The 27,837-nt window shown below is 32.7% G+C and overlaps 1 protein-coding gene across 5 annotated transcripts in view; it reads left to right on the forward strand.

Moving 5' to 3' along the window:
* Ctnna3 (catenin alpha 3) overlaps positions 1–27,837 on the forward strand; it is a 1,743,363-nt gene that overhangs the window by 1,311,689 nt on the left and 403,837 nt on the right. For all 5 annotated transcript variants that reach the window (XM_058577909.1, XM_046419856.2, XM_058577911.1 and 2 more), the window contains one exon: positions 5,900–6,100. In XM_058577909.1, the coding sequence (XP_058433892.1) occupies positions 5,900–6,100 (201 nt within the window). The remainder of the gene's footprint in view (positions 1–5,899; positions 6,101–27,837) is intronic.

The raw sequence follows: 27,837 nt of genomic DNA on the forward strand, positions 1-27,837 counted from the left end.
AGGGCCCCTGAGTTCATTCCCCAGTAACCAAGGGGATTTTAAAAAAAAAAGAAAGAAAAGGCAGATTCTAACATCTCCAGACAGAGGATTTTAGTAGTATAATGAGCTAACTAAACTCTAGATCACTTAAAAATAATAAGTCAGAGTTACTCAGCAATTTTGTAAGATTTTTTTGCAGATTATTTGTAAGTTTCTCAAGAGCCTTAGCCTAAATAAACAATAAGAAAAACAATGACCCATTTATTAACTGTTTTTTTTTAAGTTCTTCATATATTCTTGCTATTAATCCCCTATAGGAGGAATACCTGGCCAAGATTTTCTTCCATTCTGTAGGCTTTCTCATCATACCCTTAATCTCATCACATACCTTAACTTCCTTTGCTGTTTAGAAGATATTTAGTTTGATTGTATCCCACTTATTGATTCTTGGATTTATTTCTTGGGCTTTGAGGTCTTCTTAAGGAAGTTAGTGTCAACACCTAGACAATGAAGTGTTATCCCTATGTTTTCTTCTAGAAATCATAAAATTTCTGGTGTAATTTCTAAGTCTTTGATCCATTTTCATTTGAGTTTTGTGCAAGGTGAAAAAATGATCAATATATCTCTAGCAACCAGGGAAGTACAAATCAAAACTACACTAAGATTTCATCTTACTTCAGTCAGAATTGCAGTAATTAAGAATACAAACAATAGAGGGTGGATGATGGGAAAGGCAGCGGAGCACAACAGACACTAGTATAAAAAAAAAAAAAAAAAAAAAAAAAAAGAATACAAACAATAATAAATGCTGGTGAGATTGTGGAGAAAAGGGTAAATTTGTATTTGTTCATGGGGACTGAAGACTAGTACAACTACTCTAAAAAGCAGTATGGATAGTCCTCAAAAACACTATGCATGGAACCACCAATGACCCAGCTATCCCACTTCTTTTTATTTTCCCCAAAAATCTAAAATTGGCATATTATAGTGATACTGCCACATCAAAGTTTACAGCAGCACAATTCAGAATAGCTAAATTATAAAATCAACCTAGGTGCCCCTCAATAGATGAATGTATTAACAAATTGTGATATGTGCACATATATATATGTGTGTGTGAATATATATATATATATATATATATATATGTATAAATTATATGATGGAGTTCTGCTCAGCCATGAAAATAAATGAAATTATGGTATTTGCAAGTAAATGGATAGAAATCAGAATATCATGCTAAGTAAAATAAGCCAGACTCAGAAACTAAAAGATCAAATATTTTCTCTCATATGATAGAATAAAATAAATGAAAGGGGAAGGGAAGAATAGTATAACGTAAAAATAAAGGGAAGTTCAATAATGCAGAAGAAGGAGATCAAGAGTCAGAGGAGAGGGATGGGTAAAGGGAAGCAATGAAGAATGCATTATTTAAAAAGTTAAGTGCATGTATAAATATACCACAGCGAACTTCACATTTATCCATAGGTAGAAAGAAGCAATCAAATATAAATAAATAGACTTGTGGAAAGAAATCAAGTAGAGTAGAAGCAGGAGAATGGGAGAAGTATGGAAAAAGGAGAGGATCATGAACCAAAATCAAATTCCGTGCATGTATGAGTTTGTGGGAGTGAACTCAACTACAATGTATAATTATAAATTTCTAATAAAAAAGAAGAACATTGAACAATTACCAAAAAACAAGCCAGTCAACCAACCAAAAACAAAACAAAAAAACCTTTGAAGGCAAGCTAAGCCATTTAATGTGGCAGCAGCTTTTTCCCTATAATTAAAGGTGCTTTCCCCTAAAAGTGCCTGCCTAGCAGATAAACATGTTGATTATCGTATTTTGAGACAGATAAAAATAAATTTTAAAAAATTGTCATAAAAAGATTTCCTTTGAAATAAAAACAGTACTTTCTGGTTACTTGGTTGTAAATCCTTTGTATATAGGGACTGGGCTTTATTTTCTTTTATATTATCTACTTGTTTAAACATATAGTAAGATTTAAATTGAGGAAAGGAGACACAGTAAAGAATTTGGAATAAAGAAAATGGATGAGGAATTTCACAGTATTGTACATTTAGCTATACAGGCTTATTATTCTCCAAATATAACTTGCTAAAAATCTTTCTGTGAGATATTAATTAATTTGGAAACCAATCATTATGATCTAATTCTTGCCAAACAAAAATTTTGACCATCATTAAGTAGATACATAAACAACAATTAACTTACACAGTGATGCATTTCATTTGCTTTTTAGTATTATTTGTTTGGGGAAAATGGGAAAGACAAATATGGTATTTTAGTTTTTGTTTGTTAAACATTTGTGTAGTTGTCTGTGTAATGGATTTTAACATCTATAGATCTATATATGCAAAAATGGAAATTTGTTTTCTTATACTTAAACTTATCCTAACTTACTCTCTGAGCTTACATACACTGGTTGCTAAGCTTAATCTTTCTAAGTTAGGAAGTTCACTTTATTTTAGATTATAACTCAGTCTCATTAGGAAAAAAATTCAACATCCTTTTTTCTATTATTCTTCTCTTCAGAATTTTTGTTACATGTATCAAGCTACCATGGGAGGAACCTAGTGATAGTGTATGACATATTACCCAGTAGATAGACTACAGCAGAAACTCTTTTCCCCTTCAGGCTTTGCCATTGGTATTTTCAAAGTCCACCTTCAGAAATTCAAAGGAAGAAACTTTTTACCTCTCAACACATTCTGGCTTTTAAAAATAAAATGCCCTTATACTTTCAATCTATTCTCTGGGATAGAGATTTATAATATTCTACTTTGGATGTCAAATGCCAATAAATCAGTTTTTGGTTCTCTTTTCATTTTGTTTTCTGCCTTCTTTGGGGGCAATTAAACTGACCTTCAAATTCTGACTTTAATTAAGAAAAAAAGTATAGAATTTATTTAAAAACTGCATTTCAAAATGTTGTACTACACTTAACTGCAGTGATAGAAGGTGGAGTTAACAAGAGAAGTTTGCAAAAAATGAAGAATCTTACAGCAAAAATCCATTCTTTTATTGCCCCGTGTATTAATGTTTCCAACATAATAGAAGGCACCTTTTGTATCTCAGGATGGCTATAAGATGATTGATGGAAATTGCTAGTAATTCAGCAATTCTTTGCTCTTAAAATAATGCACTTCAGCATTTGCACTAACCCTTGGACATTCCCCTCTCCCCTCAAATCAAATCTTAAACTATACTCTGAAGCTGTTAAGACATAGCTTCCTTATATATCACTTCTGTAAAGCATGACATCCTACAGTTAAGAAAAAATTAAATAGAGGTAGAATTCCCAACAATGTTTGCTTTGTCTAATTCATTCTATCAGCAAAGTTTTAGTTGAGGGATACAACTATGGAAAATTTTATACAGGTATTTCGTATTTTTTTCTTTCCTAGTAGTTCATGAGCTATATGGCTAGGCATAAAAACTCAAGTCAGTTATAATGTCCTATTAGCTACTGGTATTCACCAAAATACGGATAACACAATAATCAATTTCAAGAACTCAGGTTAATGTTTAGCTATTATGCATATGTGGGAGGTACCCAACATTTTTATTTTCTTTTTCTGGCACTCTATGTTTAGAATTTCATGCAAATAGATGTTTCTAGGATTCTGAGAAACAGTTGGGTAATGACAACGTGTCACAAAAGTGGAAATTTTTCAATTTTTTCTTAATATTTTTTGTGCTATATTTAATTGTAGTAATTCCAGAGATTATTTAATCACCATTTCTAACATTTTGATTATAGCTGCTTCAGCTTAAGTCGTTAGGTGTTTCTTGCTACTTATTTCTCTATCATTTTTTTCATATTGTATATGTTCATGAAGAACTTTTGTTTCCATATCTAATCTTAACTCTATGATTATTCAACATGATTAATACTGTGACCTCTGACTGCATTGCTCAGTTGCAAACAGTAACCACACAACCTTCTATAAGTCTAAATAAAAAAGGAGCTAGATGATTATTATGCCTTTTCCACTTATGCCTTAGTTTCATAGGAAATATGATGGTGATGATTCACATGTGATTTTTATCAAGATGGGACAATGCTCAGATTTATTGTAAGCCTTAATGATACATTCATAACTGAATGCTACTAATTAGGTTAAAATCCTACCTAGTGCATTTATAGTGAATGTTTTCAGTGTTTAACATAAATTTTTATGTAAATAATCTGAATGTCCTTGATACAGATAAAACTGGCTGAATTTCAGGCCACAGAAAAGTGCCCATCTATGTCAATAACTTGTTATTTAGTATTAAGACAAAATAACTTACTATTTGCATCTTATAATAGAGCTTCACTCATTCATTTATTCAACAAACATTTTTGTTAGTATAACAATTATTAAGTCTTATAATCAGTAATAACTAACAAACCTCAAGGAATAAGATAATATTCCTGTCCTTGGAAATAATTCGCAGTCTACTAGAAGATGATTTTATAAGTATATCATGAAAACACTGGAAGAAACTCTAATGTAAGCAAATAAACCCTTTCCTAGGAATCCCAATCAGTATGGAACCAGGTGGTATTGTAGGAGGTCAGCACAGATTTCCCAAGAAAGGAACATTGTGAGCAATATCTAAAAACAATAGTAAGAGGTGAGCAAGCCAAATATAGGTACTAGGCAGTCTAGGTCAAGGTTCTAATATTACCGTAGGCCAGAGTCATGGCAGAATAAAGACGATTTTGGAAAATATAAAATACACGATACTGAAGTATAAGAGACCTACATAGGACTGATATGAGACAGATTTAAAACATCACCAGGGACCATACTCTATGGTAGTTTTATTTTATTCTCTGTATGTAACGAAGTAAGTGTTACTCTATAAGGAAATTGGATTATGATTGATTACCCTTGTAGCTAATTCAACAGATAGTTAACACAAACATCATACACAATTACCAGAAAGGGGTGGTAGAAGAAGGAGACTCTCTAGAGAGAGTTCAGGTTTATGTTCTGGTATACTGAGATCTTTTTGTTGTAATTGTTTTCTGTGTGCTTTTAAGTAATAGAGTTTTTAAACATGTTGAATAGGGATTCATGTGAAAAGACCAGAAGTCAAAATACTAAATTTAAATTTCTTATACCATTGTCCATTACTGTTGATATTGTACTTATTTGCTAGTCTCCTCTCATTACTTTTATTTGGAAGTATTTTCATTTTAAAGAGAAAAAGACTCTTTTACTACAGTAATAATTTCCCGCTGCCTCATGGCTTAATCATGCCAAGAGGGAAAGAGAAGAATATGCACATTTTCGAAGTATACATATTTTTCTGAGATTCATTTGCTTCAAATAAATCAATCTCTTAAAACTGTGTGTTTGTATGTTCACAGACTTGTGAGATTATTGGTTCACAACATTGATATTATTTTTTTACATTTTTCATTATATACTAATTTATAACGTTTCTGGAATTATGTTAAACCTCATAGTAAGTCAGTAAACAAATAAATGGAACTCCATGGTTTTTATTTTTATACATATTTAATAAAGGTGACAATTTTGAAGAGTTTTATAATATATATACTATTGTTTCAAGAATTTAGCATCTCATCATTTACAGGTTATTTTCATTTTAATCAACAAATTGTTCTTAATTTTTACCTACATGTCATTCAAATCTTAAATATCCTCTGCTGGAACTAGAATCTAAAACAGTATGTAATCAATAAAAAATGTTTCTTAGAATGTAATTTTGTTATATTTCACTAATTTTGTGTTAAAGGGTAAAGAAATATAAACAAAATATCTTTATTGTTTTCTTTATTATTAATGCTCACTGCCTTCAGTGTGCAGTGTATCTGCTACATTTGTGTGATTTTAAAAGGTGTACACACGACTAATTTGATTTCTCTTCTTATAGAAAGCCATATCCTGGAAGATGTCAACAAGTGTATCATAGCCTTAAGAGACCAGGATGCAGATAATTTAGACCGTGCTGCAGGAGCCATCAGAGGAAGGGCAGCAAGAGTTGCTCACATTGTCACAGGTGAAATGGACAGTTATGAACCTGGGGCTTACACTGAAGGTGTTATGAGAAATGTTAACTTCCTTACAAGTACTGGTAAGTCTCCATTCCCAGGAACAATTGTACTGTTCTTGTTGTTTGAATTTGTTTGACATTCCAATATTCATACATATGGAAAAAGAGTCTCATTCTGTCTTACTTGTTCCAACGTACAATAGAATTACTATATTATCTGATTGGTGCTTAAGACTCATGGTTATGTGATTTGAAATTTATCCTGGTGAAATAAATATCTTCACTAAGGAGAAAAGGTCTTTTATAGTTATATATGTTATATAAATTACCCAAAGACCTTAGCCACTTATGAATGTTTATTAATGTCAGAGCTGTTAGATATATAAATAGGACAGTATATTATCAAGTATGCAATGGTCTCTGGACCCTCTTTTTGCTGTGTCATTTATACTTCCAGGTTTTTTATTACATTATTATACAACAAGTTTGTCATGTATTTCCAGAGAAGTGTTCTCTACCTTCATCTGTGGTTGTTTCTGAAATGCCATTTTCTTCTTGCATGTAATGTTCTTTGATTGCTTAAAATAATATGTCACTAGGATTTTGTTTGAGTTGAAGCACCTGTTACTATTTTCTAAAATCAGTGAGCAAATGCTTTGATTCACTTGTTAAAATGGCATCCTTCTTTTTAACATTATGGTGAACATTTCTCCAACAAACTTACAGAAGTATGGATTCATACATAACAAGGGCAATCAACTACTTTTATGAGTCATCCTGGCAAAATTATTTCCTCTGAGAACCATTTTTGAGCTTGTATAATACTCAGGTAGAATTATTTTGTTATTGCCTTTTAACTTAGAGTGATGGTAAATCTGTGTTTCTTAAAATATTTAAAGTTCTCTACTTAAATCATCCATCCTAAAAAATCATTATTTACATTATGTATAGGGCATATTAAATTTGAAATTGTATGTACATTGTTTAGTTAAAAGGGGTAGAAGGGACAAGAATGGATTGTTTTTTTCAAAAAATTATTTGCCTTTTTATTATAAAGGTGTTCTTTGTGATGAATTAATAAAGAGAAACATACCAATAGTTAAATAACCTTCACTAGAGACTGGTTCTGAAGAGCTATGCTAGAAGAAAAACTTAGCAAGATTTGTAAAGAATCAATGATTAGTTTTTCCTAGTATGTTGAAACATAAAATCTTTGATGAATCTTGGCACAGAGTTTTTTCAGTCTTTAAAATTATTTCAAAAACACTGAAACACTGAAAATGGGCTAAGGAAAGATGGAAGAGGTATACTTACAACCCTTGATATTAAACTTATATTTCTATATGCCCTTCTCAAAGTTACTTGTGTCACAAATAGGTCACATAGTGCTTGGCTTTTCAATTAGGTGTGGTAATATATTTACTTGCTTAAGAAGTTGATTGTGTTATGATCATTCAATATCTCTTCACTTTATTAGATTTTAGTGGTCCTTTCTTGTTGGTTGATACCAAGTACAGAGTTGCCTGTGTCCCTGATTTATTTATTTTTTCTTCTGCCTTTCAAGAATAAAATTGTAAGTGAAAGAAAAATGTAACAGTGATTCTTTCTTCAGCCAAGTGATAATTTTCTGTAGAGAATTGAATAGGCAAATTCTACCAGAATTACTATATTTTGCTTAAGTTTTATAACCATATTAGCAATATCTTGTAATCATGCTCTTTTTGATGATAATTTCTTCATAAATTGCCAACTGTACAATTTTATACTCCATTAGAAAGAGTTCGTATCCATCACATGCACAAAAAGAAGCAAAAGTGAAATTCTGAATTGTTCAGAATGTGAAGTGTATTACGTACGAGAACATTGTTCACAATCTGAAATCAGAGAAAACAGAAGTTGTCTACACATTAAACTACAAGTTTGTTAATGCCTTGATGATTTCTAATGACTGAATCAGATATCTAACCAATATGGCTACATTATCACAACCAGGAGAGAAAAAGTCCATTTGCCTCTAATTAGCTGTATGTATTAGTTAAAATTTTCCAGGTATATTATGTCCTATCTCCCAAATAAAATAGATGCAGAATAATCCTGGGTTACTCTCTAAAAAACAAATCTTATTATTAATGTAACAGTATAGTTTATGACTTCTCAATTTTGTCATTCTAGCTTTTCAGATAAATTTTTGGTGTGTCTTTGAAGAAAGCTTCTGAGTCCAAAGTATGTCTAATTCAAACTTCTCTCCAAACAGCTTTCCTTGAAATTTATCAAAAGCATGCCTCACTGAAGGGAATTCTGAAGAATACATTTGATGAAAAAAATCTAATTAGATCAGTTTGATCTTAACTAAAGCTGAAAAATATGAGAATTCTCTCTCCCACTGAGATATTATCTATGAAAATACTTCCTACTATTCTATGCTGCACCATTAACTAAATGGGAGATGTTCATCTTTGTTAACTTTTGCTTCTTATCTTGAACTTATTATTTATAAATAATTGTCAAATTACATAATTGGAAATGTCATGTTTTGAGTTATGAAACCTTAATAGTTCCTATTTGAGCAAGAAGAATGGCTATTTATGTGGCCTGTTTTTGGTACTCTTTCTTTCATATAGTTCTCAGTACTTAAACTAGCTCCCTGAAAATAGCTTAATAAGATGCTCTTGTGAGTTGGTTTTTTCCTGAGACTTTCTAGTCTTTGCAATATTTGCCTTCAAGTATTGTCATCAATGATAAAGCCTAAGCCATATTTATCTAAATCACCGAGTGTTTTGAAATATGGCAGCTTTGATTTAAATCAGACATTGTGGCTCATTAGCACATTTTCAAGAATTGATTTGCTTCCTAATGTTTTCTCAGCATTAGGAAGCAAGGTTGCTTTGTTGCATTTCAGGAATTGACATTGTTCACACACACTAGAAGTTGGTTTAAAATGAAATATAGTCAACATCTGGAGTACTGCACTTTAGTCAGAGTCATAATACAGTAATCTCCATGTGAAATTCTTGATTCTATCCCATTCTTCCCTGTCACTAAGCTCCTCCACCTGTCAAGAATTCCTGATGGGGGAGAAAATATATTGGCTTTTTTGTTAAACAGCAAACCTTCTGAATTGCAATGTGAAGGCTTATTTGAGTTTCTTCATATAAGGTTTGGGGAAAACTAATGCCGGAATGGACTGACATAGTATATTTTTGAGTGATTTATAGACTCTGTCAAATTCAGAAATTAGCAGACCCCAAAGTATCTGTTGCAAATATCTAAACTGCACCTGTTTTTACTGCCAGCCAGGTTCACTGACCAAAACAGAAGCACCTACATGCATCTGACCATGAAATCTTGATGGCATTCACTGTTGGCAACTGGTAGTTATGGGAACTAAAGACTCATTCATCAAGTACCAGATAAGGCCCAAACTGCAAAATTTACACCCAGAATTACCTCCTAGAGTAGAGAAGAATCATATAATTACATTTCTCCCCTTCAAAGGCAAATGAGACAGTTGAAAATATATTCAGGCCTATTTCTGAAATGTTGTCTTTTTTTCTTCAAACTGGTTTCTAAGGTGTATAGACTTGATTAAGTTAATGATTAAATTAATAGGTGTGATTTCATTGATAGTTTTTTTTTAAAAAAAACATGCTACTTTTGTTACATCTCTATCCTACAACTTTAAATAGTCATAGATTTAAAAATGAAGGCTTTTGATCTACCATCCAGCAATATTTGAAAATTAATCTATTTACTAAATGTAACTCAAGTAATTTGTATGTATCCAGTAGAGTTTTGACTGACATAAATTTTACATAATTGGCTGGAGCTTAGTGTTGTCCTTGCTTTTGTTGAGCCTGGGCCATAGTTTCCACAATGCCATAGTCTCCTCTGCTCTCTCTCTTTATATACCCAGTCTACTTTGCTCACTTAATTTATCTTCCTGCAATTCACCCCAAATTTCATTTCCAACATTTTTCCTAGTATTATCCAAAATATATATTCTATTCTAGCTAAGTTGATACTTTCACAATCATGTGTATATGCCAGAATTGTTGCTGCCTTTAGGTCTTCTCCATGCCATCCCTCATTTTTATATCCTTATCCATTTTTTCTCACATCAAATTATATCCATCTTTCAACAAACACTTATATCTTGTCTTCTAGAAACCTTTCTGCACTCCCTTTAGCCTAGTAAATTCTTTATATTCTGAGGTGTTGTGGTTGTTAAGGAATGTGCCTTTCAGTTACAGTCTTCCAGATAACTACTTGCTGTCCATGAACTTTTTAAATGTGCTTATAATTTCTACATATGCTATTTCTTTTCAGAACAGAATGTAAGCTGCAGGAGAAAAATATATACCTATGTTTTTTCTTGGCATTTCTGCAAGAGCCTATCTCTTTTTCTTGTATTACATTAAAAAAAATAATAATAAAAACAAAACTTCTCGAATAGGTCCCCTATGGTTTTGCTACATCTTTTCCCAAGTTGTAATGCCTTCTCTTCTCTATTTCCCTCTCAAAACAAAATTATCCTTAACATTTTCTCAATGCTCCTACCTTTGCAAAGGTGCTTCTGATTCCCTTTAATTTAGAATTAACTGCTCCAATATCTGTCCATGGGTGAGCTTGTCATCTAGTTAATGTTTATTTAATTTTTTCTTGCATCATTATTAGCCATTTACTTACAAGTTTCTTCCATCAAGTTGTAATATCCTCAAAGCTGGATATCACATTTTATTTATTTATATCTTTCCTAGTAGTCTCTCTTGCCCGGTAAATACTAAAAGTCGTCAGTGATAATTGACAGCCAAGTAAGTCCTTCTCTAAACTTTAAACTTGAAATTTTCTACCACAAGATTATATTCTGATGTTGTGTAACAGAGTTGAGGGAGGGAATAAGTTGTCATCCCAATTTAGGAAAAACAAAACAACAGAAACCTCAGAAGCAATGGCCATGTCAAAGGCTGGGACAGAGGGAAGCAATTCATTACTGTCCAGAGATAGACATTAGCTACTTCCAGAAAACTTAGGGTCACATTATTGCAAAGTTCTTCAGCAAGCTTTTGAACAAGAGATCATAACTTTTGTTTATTCAATTACTTACAGGAGCAATCATTGAACTTCATCTGTTGAAAGATTCCACTGAACCTAATTTCTCTAATGATTCCAGCAAATCCCTGTAAGGGGTAGTAAACAGTATGAATCAGGTTTCTGGATTATGTACTTTGTTCCTTTTGACTTCATCCTGAATCTGACACTCTTTAACACAACTAGTCAGAGTCCATTAACAAGGGACTTCTCTCTGCAGATCACCTGGATCACCAAGTGTCTTCACAGTCTACAAATATGAGAGTTAACTAACAACCTACCCTCTCTAAGGAAGATCTCATGGCCTTGAAAGGGCTTTTGTTCTCCCATGAATGAGGGTCCTTGAGTAACATTGTGAGTTGAATCAAGTATGACTCTGTTTTCTGTCCAAGGATGACTGCATTTTTATAGGACCCAAATCCAGTTAGGGAACTGAGGATACTTCTTACTTTCCCTGTTAAGTAAATGGAAATATAAACTTAATCAACCAAAAGGAAAGTGGTATAAGAATGGAACTCCTCATATGTACTGTGTATTAGAAATGATTTTCTGACTTTGGCATACTGTACATGGACTAATTAAAAACCCACTGCTGGTACAGCTTTATTAACAAAAAGAATGCATTCTCACATATTGGAAAAAAATAATGTCAAAAAATAATATAAAGGCCTAAGAACAGATTCTCCAGAAGCATAAAGAGAGGCTGAAACTTTCCTATATACCTGAAAAATGTACATTGTGTAACTTTGAGTTTGCTGGAAAATGAAGATGGATTGAAAACAAAGAAGGTAATTGGCATGGACTAAAAAAAAAGGAGAATAAGAGAGTGGGGAGCTACTGTGTGGTTCTTCAGCAATGTGATGATGTTCCAGTGGTCTTGTGTTTTCTTTAACTCTGCAACTACTCAGATGCATCTTCTTTAGGCATACATGACATTATCTGGAAAGAGAAATAGGTTATATCTTTCATTCTGATCCTACTTTCACATAATTCTGTAAAAAAGGTAAATTCAGTTTTATTCTATCGACCTTAATTTGGTAAAATAGGAATAAGAGTAGTGTATGTTTAAATGGATCAAATATGAAGTATTCTTTTGGCTCTAGGTTGCAAACCACAGAAACTATTGATGGCTCAGTAAAGCAGAAAAACACATAGAGAAATGTTGGAGAACAAAAAAAGAAATGGGAAACCATAAGAAATGCTACATATAGGAAATACAATCAAAGATGTCCCAAAGAACAGCTGTTTGAAGTTCTGTTCCAGGCCACTCTTAATATTTAATGGCACTAACAGCATTGTAGAGTTATAACACTATATCCTACAGATGGTATGTTCATTTGTGACTATATTTCAGATACTCTACACTGGAATAAACCATGAAATACACCTGCTTTTGTATCACTTGCTTTGAATTCCACTTCCTTGTATGAGGCATCATATTAGGATAATGTGAATCATGTGTCTACCCCTTGATTGTCTGCATATGGAGTGGGAGATAACCTGTCTTTTGAGCTTCTATGGAGACAAAGCTCTGCTTCACACTTACTCACTGGAAGATTCACCAGTATGGAAAGGGCTTTAGGGTTTATGAAGTAGAGGTGGTGATGAGAAGCAGAAGATGATTATCGACATGGGAACAACATAATAGGAAAATTGAGTATTGATTTTATTAGCTTGACTGGTCATCACCAAGACATGGAACCATTTCTACCCATATCATCCAGCCAGGAGCACTGCCTTTCCAGCAGCTTGTTCAAACTCAGTTCTTTCTGCTAGTTTATGCAGTTTTCAAAACAAGTATAAAAGCATGCTTTATGCCTGGTAGATTTATTAAATGAAGTATTGTGACACCACTCCAAATCTAGGTGTGTTCCAGGAAAGATGTGCCATAACAGAATATATGACATGAATATAATTCATTGTCAAGAGAGTGGCTTAATAAATTAATGGTTGCTTTGCTGCTTTTATGAAAGCAGAAGGAAGTCTATGAAATTCTTGAAAAAGTAGGAAAGCATATCTTTTGGTAATTTCTTCTTTTTTAAAACTATAATAATGACAAATTTACAGGCCTGTATGCTATTTGCTTTTCAAATGTACAATAAGACTGTATTTATTTTAACTCTAAACAGGAAGGACCTTGATTTGATTCATTTTACGATGAGCAAGTATTAACAGACAATCTTCATATCAGCATAGATTAATGCTTTTAGAATCACAGTGTTTACCTGGCCACTGGGAAAGGAGAAGTGAATACTTGAGACCAGTGGAGATCAGAATTTCTGGGGTCTGGAGCAGTCTTAGCTCCTTTCCCACTATCCTGGGGGCTAAGTTTAATATTTCAACACCCCTCTTGATCACCAACACATACCATTATGCCATAGCACAGCTGGTAGGAAGCTCTGGGCTAGACAGGTATCTTCCAGGTAATCCAACAATTAAGTCTCTTCATAAGAGACAGTAAAATGTTTAATAAACTGTAGCAAAGTATATGTTTTTAAAGATGTAGACAATATCTAGCAGAATTCTCCCCTTCACTCTATTTTGAAAACCAGATTTGTGAAACTAATGAAATAACTCTCATCAGTTGTTACAGGTATATTTCATGTATTAATAGCCCTCAGCTGCAGAGACAATTAATTTTACTTTTTTAGACATCTTTATATATAGCCTGGAAAGTCTGGTTTTATATTTATTGATGTAAGCTGGTAAAATTTTTATATACTCCTCTATAAAACTAAATTTGAGGTTCAAGGTCACTGAGTCTAGAGAATAAACTGAGGTAGTGTGTCCCTTAGATTTTCTTTCCACTGACTTTAGAGAGGGTATACATCATGTGAAATCAAGTACATAAATCAGATTGCATTTCTTTTGGTGATAAGTAATTGGTGCAGACAATAGAATTTAATTTGCAGTGGTCTTAACCATTTCATCCTGATCTTCTCCTTACCTATTATCTTTAGTGTCAATTCCTCTGTAGTTCCTCCAATATATTACTAGTTGCATGTAGGTGGTCAAAACAAACATAATTATATGGTGTGGTAAAGTTTCAAGATAATATCAAGTCTAGTAAGCAACCCAATAACCATTTCTAAGGTAAGTGATACCTGTAGCAGTTACCAAAATAAAGCAGATTTATGATATAAGACTTTATAGACAGGAAAGCAAATGATGAGAGAGCAAATAATTGTAAAGAGAAAAATAAACTAGCAGACCAACATGTGCAAATGACAACATTATCTATAAGCTTTAATAATACCTGTGAATATTTATTCAATGAACAAAAACTAATTATCAACAGGCTGTGAATTAAAAATTATCACTTCTCTTTAACTTGGGAGAGAACTTAGGCATAGTGGCTATCTCAAGATTGTCCATGAAGAAAGCAAAAAGTATTTCACTGAAGGAGGGAAGGTTGTTTTAAAAGATAGTCACATAATTGGAAGAACAATGCTGGGAGTAGAACAAGTGGACATCAATAAAGTGTTCAGTTAATCAAGTTAAGGAAGATAGAAATAATTCAAGAAAAGCCAAAGAGATTTTCAGTGAGAGTGCCCTTCCCACCATATGCCATGCTAATTTCTGCTGACATACATTTTCACTTCACAAATCAAATTTTCTAGCTCATGGCAATTTACAGCTTCCTCTTTCATCAATTACAGAACGTATTACTGCTTAACAATCCCATACAGCGAGCCAAGAATCTAGTGTGAGATTTCTTCACTTGAAATGTATTAGTAACCTGGTGGTATCTTGAAAATTGTAATATATTCTGGTGATCATCCACCATTTATTTTTACTGTCTGCCAAAATCTGTAGCAGTTAAAGTTAAGTGAACAATTTATATTATAAAATTTCTCTGCTGATATAGGGGTTTTTAAAGGTATCATTTATTATAAATAGTGCTGGCAGTATTTCTTTAAGATTCCAGATATTCTAAAGTCAAGTGTTGATTGTAAGTTACAGTGATTTAGGAAAGGTTAGGCGCGTTTCTTTTCCACATGCCTCAAAATTTCCACATTACTAGAAAGAAGAATTAGACTATGGATACTGATTTTCAAAACAATTGTTTTGATGAAAGAAGCAATATATTAAAATATTGTACTTCTCTTGCCATATCTCCTACCTAATTTATTTATTCATCCTTCCATCAAATGCTTCTGTTAGTAAATAGTTACTAATGTTTACTGATTGTGCTCATTTTTTTTAACAAAGGTATTTTATTTATTTATCTATTTATTTATTTGTGGGGTACTGGGAATTGAACTCAGGGGCACTCAATCACTGAGCCACATTCCCAACCCCATTTTATATTTTATTTAAAGAGAGGATCTCCTTGAGTTGATTAGTGCCTCAACTTTGCTTGAGACTGGCTTTGAACATATGGTCCTCCTGCTTCAGCCTCTGGAGCTGTTGGGGTTACAGATATATGCCATTGTGCCTTGCTGTGTTTATTACTTTAAAATTATTTTATTAGTGCATATTAATTAAGAATAATGAGTTTCATTGTGGCATATTTATGCATGTATATAATGTGCTGGGGTTATATCCACTCCCTATTACCTATGTTCATAGTTCAACTCAAATAATATTGAATCTGGAGACTAGCAAAGTTTCATTTTGTTTTCTTTTTCTTTTTCTATATATTTAAACAACCAGCAAGCCTGTAATTACAGCTACTCAGAAGGCTGAGGCAAGAGAATCACAAGTTAGAGGCCAGCCTGGGCAAGTTAGCAACAACCGGTATCAAAAACTAAAGAAAAGGGCTGGGATTATAGGTCAGTGGTAGAGCACTTGCCTAGCATGTGCAAGGGCCTGGTTTTGATCTCCAGTACTATAAAATAAAATTAAAAGCTAGAAAAAAGGGAAATCCATTAGATATATCTGTGCCATCCTAGTCTAACATCCTTTTAAAATACTAGTAAGTGAACAGAAAGACAATAAAACCATAATGACAAAAGCAAGGACCATCACAGAAAACTAATGAACAAAAAGTATTCAGAAGATTGAAAGCAACTGGACATATAGAGATAGATGAAAGAAAGCAGTCAAAGCTTTAATCTAGAATGTCTGCATGAGGGGTCTGCTGAGAAGGTATAGGTTTCACTTTGACTTATAAACTTTTTATCAGCAGCACTGGATTCTGTAAGGCAAGAAGTATTTGCTTCATGTTGCATAGGAAAATTAATACAAACTTAGAATATTACTGTAGTTTGGTTATGATTTGGGCTTTTTCCCCAAGCTTGGTTCCCAGTGTGACAATATTAGGAGAGCAGGTATGACCTTAGTAGGTGGGACCTAGTGGGAAGTCCATGAATCAAGTCTTTAGTTTCTTGGAAGGGACTGAGGGACCCCAAGCTCTCTGGCTTACTGTTTTGGCAATGTGATGTCTCCTTCTTGTATGTGTTCTTGCTGTTGTGGTACCATCTACTATGAGTTCCTCACCAGAGCTGAGCCAATGCTGGCACCTTGACTTTGAATCTTAGAATTCTGAGCTAAGTGATCCTCTTTCCTTGATAAAATTATCCAGCCTTGGGTATTTTGTTATAGACATGAAAAACAAACAGACTGGTACAAAAACTGTATTCATTTAAATAATGTGAAAAATAAAATCCTTTTTGTATGTGTAAGAACTCAGAATATGTTTTAAGAAGTTACTTGAAAATATGCTTAAAAACAAGGAATGGAATATACAGAAGTAGTAATGCATGGAAATCTGAAATAGTAAATCTAACCCAGGGATATAATAAAAAAACAAAATTACAAGATGACAGATGTCCCGCAGTTCTAGAAAGTGATTGATCAACATTAGAACACAAAGTCAGTGAACTCTAAGAAAGAAATCATTCTAAAGAGAGCCTAACATAGATTCAACCAATCACAAATTTAGTCACATGATAAAGAAAGTATCCTTACTTAAAGACATTGGTATGCTTGTCCCCACCCAGCAGGATTAGAATATTACAAATCTAACTATGTAATCCTAAAACCTTAAAGTATGGTTGTATTGCTGTCAGTTTATACTTGTATGTTTTTAGAATATTTTCACTGTCTATATTTGCATGTTTTCTGTCTTGTTAAACCAGTTTTCAGAGTCACATGATAAGCATTATTATGCCTATTATAAATATATATACAAAAATGACATGTTTATATTTAAATCCATTCACTAAATGATATGTAGATGTTATTTTATCACATCATCTATTATACTTAAAATAATTATGTATGTATAATTTATGTGCTATTATATATAACATGTGAAATAATTTTCACATATTTCTTTCACATATGTATTTCTTTTGTTTTCAATGGTCATTTTATAAATCATTTTCCAGCTGGACTAGGACATCTTGATGTTATTGTCAGGGATGCCTGGAAGTCTGGTACAGGTTGAACATATCTAATCCAGAAATCTGAAATCTGAAACACTCCAAAATCTGAAACATTTGATCTCTGACATGATGTCACAAGTAGAAAATTCTACTCCTGACCTCATGTGATGTGGCACACTAAAAATATTATATAAAGTCATCTCAAATTTATGTGTACAGGATGTGTAAGAAACATAAATATGGATTTTGAGTTTAGAGTTTTCTCTCATTCCCTAAATATCTCACTATGTATATACAAACATCCTCCAATCCAAAAAAATCCACAATGTAAAATACTTCTGATCCCATTTTTGGATAAGGGAAACCCAACCTGAAATGACTTTTGAGCACAATAAGGATGAGTGGACTAGCTAATTATATATAATGTTTAAAGTTTATAATCTGTTTTGTGATATGCTTATAGATGTGTATGTAGTTTGATGGCTTACACCTGGTTCATCCAATTACATAGCTCAACTTGGCTATATGACCAGCTGTACATAGAAAGACCCCGCTGAAATTATTTGCCTGAAGTCTGCTAGAGTGTCTTGTATATATCCCAATGGTTCACAATACAAAGATGAAACTACCTCCTGTGAAAGGATTCTGGGTAGGTGTGCCTTTAAGTTTCTCAGGCCCCTGTACTGGCTGTACATTCTTTCTCCTGCTTTGCTTTATTTCTACCTGGAATAATTTATTATACAAGTAGGTTTTATACAATTTTGCAAACCCTTTCAGTTATCTAACCTTGTATAATTGTTACAGTCATAACTCATTTATTTTATAAAACAATGTGAAAAAAGACCAACACACAAACACACACACACCCTTCTACGTAATCATACATAGTAAGTCAAGTAGTTACATTGGGTTTTGTTGTTACTGATGTTTATATATTTTTGTTTTTGTTTTTGGAAATGTTTAGTATTATCTCATAATTAAATTATCTCAGTCCATTGGGGCTATTATAAAAATGGTTTGGAATGGATAATTTATAAACAACAAAAATTCAGTGCTTATATTTCTGGAGGCAACGGAGATTAAGAGAAAGGTATCAGCAGATTTGATGTCTGGTGAGGCCCCATGGCTCATACTTGTAAGTACCCTCACATGGTGGGCTCAACAAACAAGCTCCTTCAAATCTCTGTATCAGTGTACTAATTCCATTAATCCATTCAGGAGGGCTCTACCTCCTAAACACTGTACCTCTTAATGCTTATAGCCTTGGTGATTAGACTTCAACATGAATTTGGCGGGGTGGGGGAACATACATTCAGACTATTGCAGACACATTATGCACTCAAATTGTTGAGTCTTGCTACTTTTCTCAGAGGAATTTCTGAAAATTTGTCATTAATTTTCAAAGCTCTGAAACCTTAGTCACTAAACTTTCTTTTCATTTAGAATGACTGACTTACATTACATCTCAATATAAAAAGGATGAGTGGACTAGCCAGTAATGGGCGAATCTTTTTCTTCAGCATTGAATCAGCCTTTTATTTCTTATTTGCTACAATATTGTGGTCCAGCCACCAAATTACACTTCATTTCCCTGTCTCCTTAAAAATCCAGAGCTGTATCAGATCATATCCTCTTTATATTAGTTATCTATTGCTGCTTGAAAAATTTCCCTAAACTTGCCAAATTAAGATAATAAACATTTATTTTCTCATATTTTCTGAGGTCAGGAATCTTGGGTCAGCTTAGGTGAGTGGGCATGGTTCAAAGTCACTCATGGAAGTTGTAGGGAAGCTGTTGGCCAGGACTGCAGTCACTCAGGGCTCACCTGAGGTTGAAGAGCTCATTGACCCTTTGTCTCAGCTCATTGACATGGTTGTCTATAGGAGACTTAATTTTCTTGCAATGTGGTCCTCTCCATTGCTGCCTATATGCTCTAATAACATGGCTTCTGCGTTTTTCAGAGTGAGTGATTCAAAGGAAAGGGAGTGGGAGAGAAAGCAGGATATACTAAGATGAACCAACATCTTAGTATAATGTGACTTCTGAAATCTCATACCATCACTTTTGCTGTTCAGTTTGTGAGAAGTAAGTTACTAAATTGAAGAGGTTACTAAGTTAGGTAAAGTAAGGGTATTATACAAGGCACATATATCAGGAGGCAAAGATAATTGTACCATTTTACAAATTGTTTTTGAAAATCTCTATTATTTATTTAGTATGATCCTGTGCCAACAAATATAGTAATTATTTTTGAATACATGAATCTCTCAACCTCTCCTTATTGTCTTGTTTCACATTTAGTACTAGAACTATAATCAAGGACCTGGCATATCATAACACTCAGTAGATATATGTTAAATGGATGAATAAATAATCCATATCCTCTCAGAGTCCCTTAATAAATTTGATTTATTGACAATTAAGAACATTGTGGAAGAGGGAATCCTCTCCATCAGTTCTCTTCATGACTAATTCATGCTAGGTAGTTTTATAGTCCCAGAGACATAGAAAACCGGTTCACAATCATTGCTCTAAATATTAAGTTTTTTTTGTCATGGTCATGCAGAGAAAACATTAAATATGGAATCTTGAAAATCAAAGTTCAGGACTTAGGTTTACCATTAAATAATTGTAAAAATTGCTTAAACTATATGAGCATCATGTACTCAAGTGGTCAAAGAGGAGTGACATAGAGGATCCATGCTTTAATGGATTTGCTATCTAACTTTTTCCAAATTCTCAAGATCTTACATGTTATTCAATAACTAAAGAAGAAAATTTGTAAAATATAAAGAGTGTTTTGCTTAGTTTTTGTGTTTTCAAAGATTGCTGACAACCTCATGCTTTCTTCCTGTGGAGAACTGTATGTATTGTTCATATTTTAAGTGATTTTTTGTTGTTTTTGTTGTTGCTCTAATGGTTATAAATCATTTACTTTGGAAACAATTTAATTTTGAAAATCAAGAACAATGTATCAGATTTGTCAAAAGAAAGAAAAGTATATAAACATTCAGCAATTTAAATTTCTACATTTTAGTAGGCATATGTGTAGAGTTTATAACCAAAGGGTAGATTAGAATTTTAGCTTCAATATTTATCAACAATATGACCTTTTGCAAATGATTTAACTGATCTAAACCTTACTTTTATCATATATAGACCAGGGGCAATAAACTTCTCTCTTAGAGTTATTATGCTTATTTATGTTGAATACTGCATATAGATATAACTATATAGTTATATATTAATAACTATATAGTTATTAATATTATTATTGACATTATTATTAGATCAGAATACAGTAGAAACAGTACTTGGTGGTTTTCTGATTAAAGTGGACAAATAATAATATGCAATATAAAAAAGACACAAATATCATAGTAAAAAACCAATACTGTAATTTTTGTTCTTGTTCTGAAAAAATTTAATCTCCATAATTTTCATGTCCTGAATTTTTTTTAATTTTGCTTCTTAATTTATATATGACAGTGGAATGCATTACAATTATTATTACACATATAGAGCACAAATTTTTCATATCTCTGGTTGTATACAAAGTATATTTACACCAATTAGTAACTTCATATATGTACTTTGGATAATGATGGCCACCACATTCCACCATCATTTCTAACCCCATGCCCCCTCCCTTCCCCTTCCACCCCTCTGCCTTTTCTAGAGTTCCTCTATTCCTAGAATGCTCCCCCTAATTCCCCCAGTATGAATCAGCCTTTTTATATTAAAGAAAACATTTGGCATTTGTTTTTTGGGGGGATTGGCTAGCTTTACTTAGCATTATCTTCTCCATCCATTTACCTGTAAATGCCATGATTTTATTTTCTTTTATTGCTGAGTAATATTCCATTGTGTATATATGCCACATTTTTTTTTTATCCATTCATCTATTGAAGGGCATCTAAGTTGGTTCCACAGTTTAGCTATTGGGAATTGTGCTGCTATGAACATTGATGTGGCTGTGTCCCTGTAGTATGCTGTTTTAAGTCCTTTGGGTATAGACTGAGGAGAGGGATAGCTTGGTCAAATGGTGTTTCATTAATATTTTTACAAGGAATCTCCATACTGCTTTCCAAATTGGCTGAACCCATTTTCGGTCCCACCAGCAGTGTATTAGTGTATCTTTTTACCAAAATCACTATCCAGATTTAATGCAATTCTAATCAAAATCCCAATTACATTCCTCATAGAAATAGAAAAATTAGTCATGAAATTCATTTGTAAAAATAAGAGACCCAGAATAGCTAAAGTATGCGTTAGCAGAAAAAGTGAAGCAGGTGGCATCACTATACCAGACCTTAAACTATACGTCAGAGCAATAGTTACAAAAACAGGATGGTATTGGCACCAAAACAGACTGGTAGACCAATGGTACAGAATAGAGGACACAGAGACTAACCCACAAAATTATAATTATCTTATATTAGACAAAGGTGCCAAAAACATGCTTTGGAGAAAACTTAGCCTCTTCAACAAATAGTGCTGGGAAAACTGGAAATCATTATGCAACAAAATGAAATTAAACCCCTATCTCTCACCATGCACAAAACTCAACTCAAAATGTATCAAGGACCTCAGAATAAAACCAGAGGCCCTGCGTCTAATAGAAGAAAAAGTAGGCCCTAGTCTTCATCATGTGGATTAGGCCCCAACTTCCTTAATAAGACTCCTATAGCACAAGAATTAAAATCAAGAATCAATCAATGGTATGGATTCCAACTAAAAAGCTTCTTCTCAGCAAAACAAACAATCTGTGAGGTAAATGGAGAGCCTATATCTTGGGAGAAAATTTTTACCCCTCACACATCATACAGAGCACCAATCTCTAGGGTATATAAAGAACTCAAAAAGCTAAACACCAAAAAACCAAATAACACAATCAATAAATTGGCCAAGGACCTAAACAGACACTTCTCAGAAGATGACATACGATCAATTAACAAATGTATGAAAAAATGTTCATCATTGCTAGAAGTTATAGAACTGCAAATCAAAACTACTCTAAGATTTCATCTCACTCCAGTGAGAATGGCAGCTATTATTAATTTTGCTTTTTTATGATCCAGTGTCTTAGTTCAGGCTGCCATCACATGTACAAACCAGAGATTGCTAAAATCCTAGATTGGGTAGCAAAACAACAAGAATTTGTTTCTCACAGTCTGGAGGTTAGATATCCAAGATCATGATGCCAGCATAGCTTGGTTCTGGTGAAAGCCTTCTTCCTTATCTGAAGATGTCTGCTGTTTTGTTATGTTCTCACATGGTAGAAAACAGAGACAGGAAGCAAACTTTCTCATGTCTCTTCTAGTGAGAGTACTAATCCCATCATATGTGCTCCATTCTTCATTATGACCTGATTATCTCCCAAAGGCCCTGTAACCAAATGTGATACATCAGGCATTGGGGTTTCCACATATTGATTTTGGAAGAACAAAAATTTAGTTCAAAACATGCAGGTTCATCAGTTCAGGTACTTTCTTCAAAACAAATCATTTTGAAGAGAAAACATTTTAAAAATTCAAATCATAGATAGTACAAAGTATAACAATGTATTTTTTTGCCTGATCTTTGGAATCTTAATTCTATTTTTGAAAAGCATTCCTATCACAAATGCTTAAGGAATACAAAGATAAAAGAGATAGTACACTTTATACCCAAAGAAGCAAAAGACTAAACCATCTCATCTATCTATATTTATATTGAAGGAATTTAGTTGAATAATTTTTTTTTTTCAGAAATGGTAACTCCTTTAGAAAATTAAATAGGAATCAGGAACAGCCAATCAGTTTATAGTCATTTTAATGTCAGTTGACTGTTTAATATTTTTAAGTGTGAAAAGCAATTTGAGAACATCACTGTATATAAAATTCATTTCTCAGAAAACTAACCATTTGATACAACTCTTAGAGCAAAGGTATTTGGAAGGATTCTTAAAAGTTTCCAGTTTATCAAATTGACTTTCAGTAACTTTTTGCACCTCTGTGATGCTTCTTGGCAAACTTATTTGAGAAAGACCAGTGTTTCCTAACTTTTTGTGAAGAGCGATTCTATCACACCAATCTTTTATATTGTAACACAGGCTGATAAACACTCAGAAGTATACATCAAATGCAATAATGGGAAATAATTTTAACCATTATTACAGGAAGACACAGAGGGTGAATACATATTAAAAAGTAATGATGCAAAAGACTACCTTTATTTCAAGACAAATGGTTGATTTGAACTCTTGTACTTTAGAAACAAGAGGCCTTAGAGGCGTTTCCCTATTTCACTTGGAAAACTCACAGCAGTCCAAAAATTCATTACAATCTGATTTTAAATTAGTTCCTCATTTAAAATAGAATTTTATGAAACTATTTTATTTAGATGCTGTCATATTCAAGTATAATTTTATTTAAGTAGCCACGATTGGGTTTTTTTTTCCAGTTTGGCTTAGTAGTAGAGCACTTGCCTAGCATATGTGAAGCCATGGGTTCAATGCCCCAACACAGTTGGGGGGGGACTTGTTCATGTATATACACATATACACATACACACATACACACATAGATCTTCATGTACACATACACATACTATTAGCTTTATCACACAATTATATGAAACTGTATATCCCTAGGTAATTATCAGGCTCAATTTGATTGTTCTCACCTTTTTCTTTTTCATCATTACAAACTGAGAAGTTACTCAATTCACAAATTCTGTTTTTAACTAGTTCCCATCTATTCACCATCATCTCAATCCATAATAAAAAAGAAAACACCAGACTTCAATCCCTGAAAGTAAGTTCTGTCCCTTCTTTACTGCCTCTTATTTGTCACATTTATCTGTAAAGAGCCTGTAAAAATGTCCCCAGCTCTTCAGCATTTAAGTATCTCAATGCAGTGTTATCTCCTCTGCTATTTTAGGGCAAGAATATAATTAAGGATTAAACTTGCTTTACTTGTTATTTTTTTCTTCAGTCAAAACTTACTTGGTATTTATTGACTGTAAATATAGCATTAAGCTAAGTTCTAAAAGGTAGAACATGATCCAAATCTTCCAAGTGTTTAATTGTGTTTGAGGAAATATTAAATAGCAAGATCATTTTATGATAGAAGGCAGATTTACACTTGGAAACAAATATACAAAAAAAGAATAGGTTAGAGAATAATGAAGATATGTTTTCTAAATTCTGTATGTCAGAGAAGACTACATAGATGAAAATAGGAGCCTATTTTTTTTTTAAATTGGAGAATAAATTATATCCTTTGTGTGTATATAGTACTGGGGATTGAACCCACAGTGTTGTGCACACTAGGCAAGTGCTCTTCCACTTACCTATACTCCCAGCACCTAAAATACATTCTTGTTAGAAATAACATCAAAATATTTGTATCTATAATGTGGACTTGGGTGGCTGATGCAGAAGGATTGCAAGTTTGAGGCCACCTGAGCAACTTACTGAGGACATAAGCAACTTAGCAAGACCCTATCTCAAAACAAAACAAAACAAAACAAAAACACAAAAAAACAACAACAAAAACTGGGGATGAGGGTTACCCTGGGTTCAATCCCCAAAACCAAAAAATAAGTTGGAGTTCTCATACACTACTGGTAGAAATGGAAAATAGTACTGCTGATTTGGAAAACTGTCTGACAATTTCAAAGTTAAGTTAATCATAGGATTTACCATATGATTCAGCAATTCTATTTCTAGGTATATACCTAAGAGACATAAAAACATATATAACAAACAAAAACATGTACACAGATGCTATTAGTAACATTAATTATAATGGCTCTAAAATGAAGACAACTGAAGTGGACTTCAAATGATGAATGGATAAATAAAACGTGGTATATCCATACAATGGGATATAAATTGTCAATAAAAAGCAATGAAGTACTACAAAACAAATGAACCTTAAGAACATGCTAAATGAAAAAAGACAGTAATACACTTTATGATGTATGATTCCACTTATATAAAATGTCATTTCTTATGAGACTATAGTCAAATATATAAACATAGAAGGGAAATCAGTGATTACTTATGGGAAATGAGGGGAGTTGGGGGCCATAGCTCAGGGATTCAGGGTTCTTGGTGGGTAATAAAATGTTCTCAGATTGATCATGTGATGGATATACAGCTCTTTGGATATACTAAAACACCTTGGTTTGCATACTATAAACGGATGAAATGTATGGCATTATATCTTAATAAAGTTGTTGAAAAAAACCACCTCAGATGTTAGAGGCCTACTAAGTACACTGTATCTGTTACAGAGATTGAGTTTGTAATTTAAGATTTTCCAACAATTAAAATTCCAGGTCTGAATTGTTTCTCTGATTAATTCTACTTATCATTAAAACATTTAAATAAGCAATAATATTGGTTATATTTTTAGAAAATTAAAAGATACAACATATTTCAACTTAATTTATTAGACTCACAACACCCCAATGATCAAACTACTTGAAAGCATCATAAGAAACACACACACACACACACACACATACACACACACACACACACACACACACATATATATATATATATATATATATATATAGAGAGAGAGAGAGAGAGAGAGAGAGAGAGAGAGAGAGATCAGTATCTCTCATGAATATGTCTACAAAAATCTATAGAATGATATTAGGAAATCTAATCCAACAGTGTTTAAAAAGAGTAATGTTGTGGTTTGGATAAGCAGTGTTTCCTCAAAAGCTCATATGTGGGAAATATGATCTCAAATGCAGGAATGTTCAGAGGCAAAAGGATTAGATGTGAGAGCTGTAATCTAATCAGTGGATTAATTCATTTGATGAGTTAATAATTTGAATGCATTACTTACTAGTAAATATAAGCAGGTGGAATGTGGCTGGAGGAAGTCAGTAGCTGAGAGCTTGGAGATTATATTTTGTCCCTGGATCCCCCTACCCGCTCTCCCTGGCTACCACAAGCTAAGCAGTTTTCCTATGCCAAGCCTTTCTGCCATGAAGTTCTGCCTCACATAGGCCCAAAGCAATGAAGTCAGCTGACTGTGAGCTAACCTCTGAATCTGTGAGCACAAAACAAACTTTTCCTCTTCTAAGTTGTTCTTGTCAGGTATTTTAATAACAGTGATAAAAAGCTAACACATATAAAAACTCAGCGATAAAGTACAGTTTCTCCCAGGGATGTAAGGATAGCTCAATATTTAAAAATAAATTGTTGTTAACTCACCATATTAACAGATTAAAAAGAAAAAAGCAAATATTCCTGTTAAAGATGCATAAAAAGTCTTGAACAAATTTCAAATTTAATTCATAACAAAGATTCTCTCCACACAAGAAATAAAAGGGCATTCACCTGATTCAATTAAAAAAAATAAAAATAAAAAAATTACAGCTAACATCATACTTAATAGTAAAAGAATAGGTGCTTTCTTCCTATAATTAGGAACAATAAAAGGATGATGGCATCACTGTTTTTTGCAACACTGTGTTAGAAGGCCTGGTCAGTGCAATAAGGTAAGAAAAGGAAATCAAAGACTTGTAAATTGGAAAAGGTAAAACTTGATTTATTTTTGCTGTGTTATGATTATTAATTACCAGGGTAAATTGTGTTTCTATATACAAGCAATGAACAACCAAAATTATAAAAGTATACCAATACCTACTGCTCTAAGAAATGAATATTTGGTAAAAGTATTAACATCTATAAGCTGAAAATTATAAAATGCTGATTTAAGAATCTATAAAGGACCTATTTTGGCATATTATATTCAATTATTAGAACACTCAATATAATTTTCATGCCAATTTTTATAAATTGATAAATAATTTTATCAAAATGCAAGTAAGAATGCTAGCATAATTTTTTTCTAGCTATAGAAAGGCTAATTCTAAAATCATATGGAAAGATACATGGACTAGAATAACCAAATTTACTTGATTAAAAAACCCAAAGTATTAGGATTCACTGATTTTTGAGACTTACTGTAGTTAACTATAGCAACATTTGCAAAAGGTTAGGAACATAGATCAATAGAACAGTTTCAGAAATCAAGCAATTCTTCACAGAAGTACAAATATAATTCAATGGATAAAATACAGATTTTTTCAATAAATGATCCTGGAGCACTGGACATCCATATGCAGAAACAAAACAAAAACAAATAAATGAAACTTTAACTAATGCCCTATGTCATATATAAAAATTAACACAAACTGGATAATAGATTTAAAATAAAATATCAAACTATAAAATTCTTTTAAAAAAACAGGAGAAATTTTGTGTTTGTATGTGTGTCTTTGGTTAGGCATTATTCAATAAAATATGACAACATGACTTACAAAAGAAAAAAAAAACTATAATTTGAATTTCATGAGAATTAAAAATTCCTCTGTGAAAGATAT

This window comes from Marmota monax, unplaced genomic scaffold (genome assembly GCF_021218885.2).
Source record: "Marmota monax isolate L192 unplaced genomic scaffold, Marmota_monax_Labrador192_F-V1.1 WCK01_AAM20220418_F8-fsc00019, whole genome shotgun sequence".
In the NCBI taxonomy this organism is placed as follows: Eukaryota; Metazoa; Chordata; class Mammalia; order Rodentia; family Sciuridae; genus Marmota; species Marmota monax.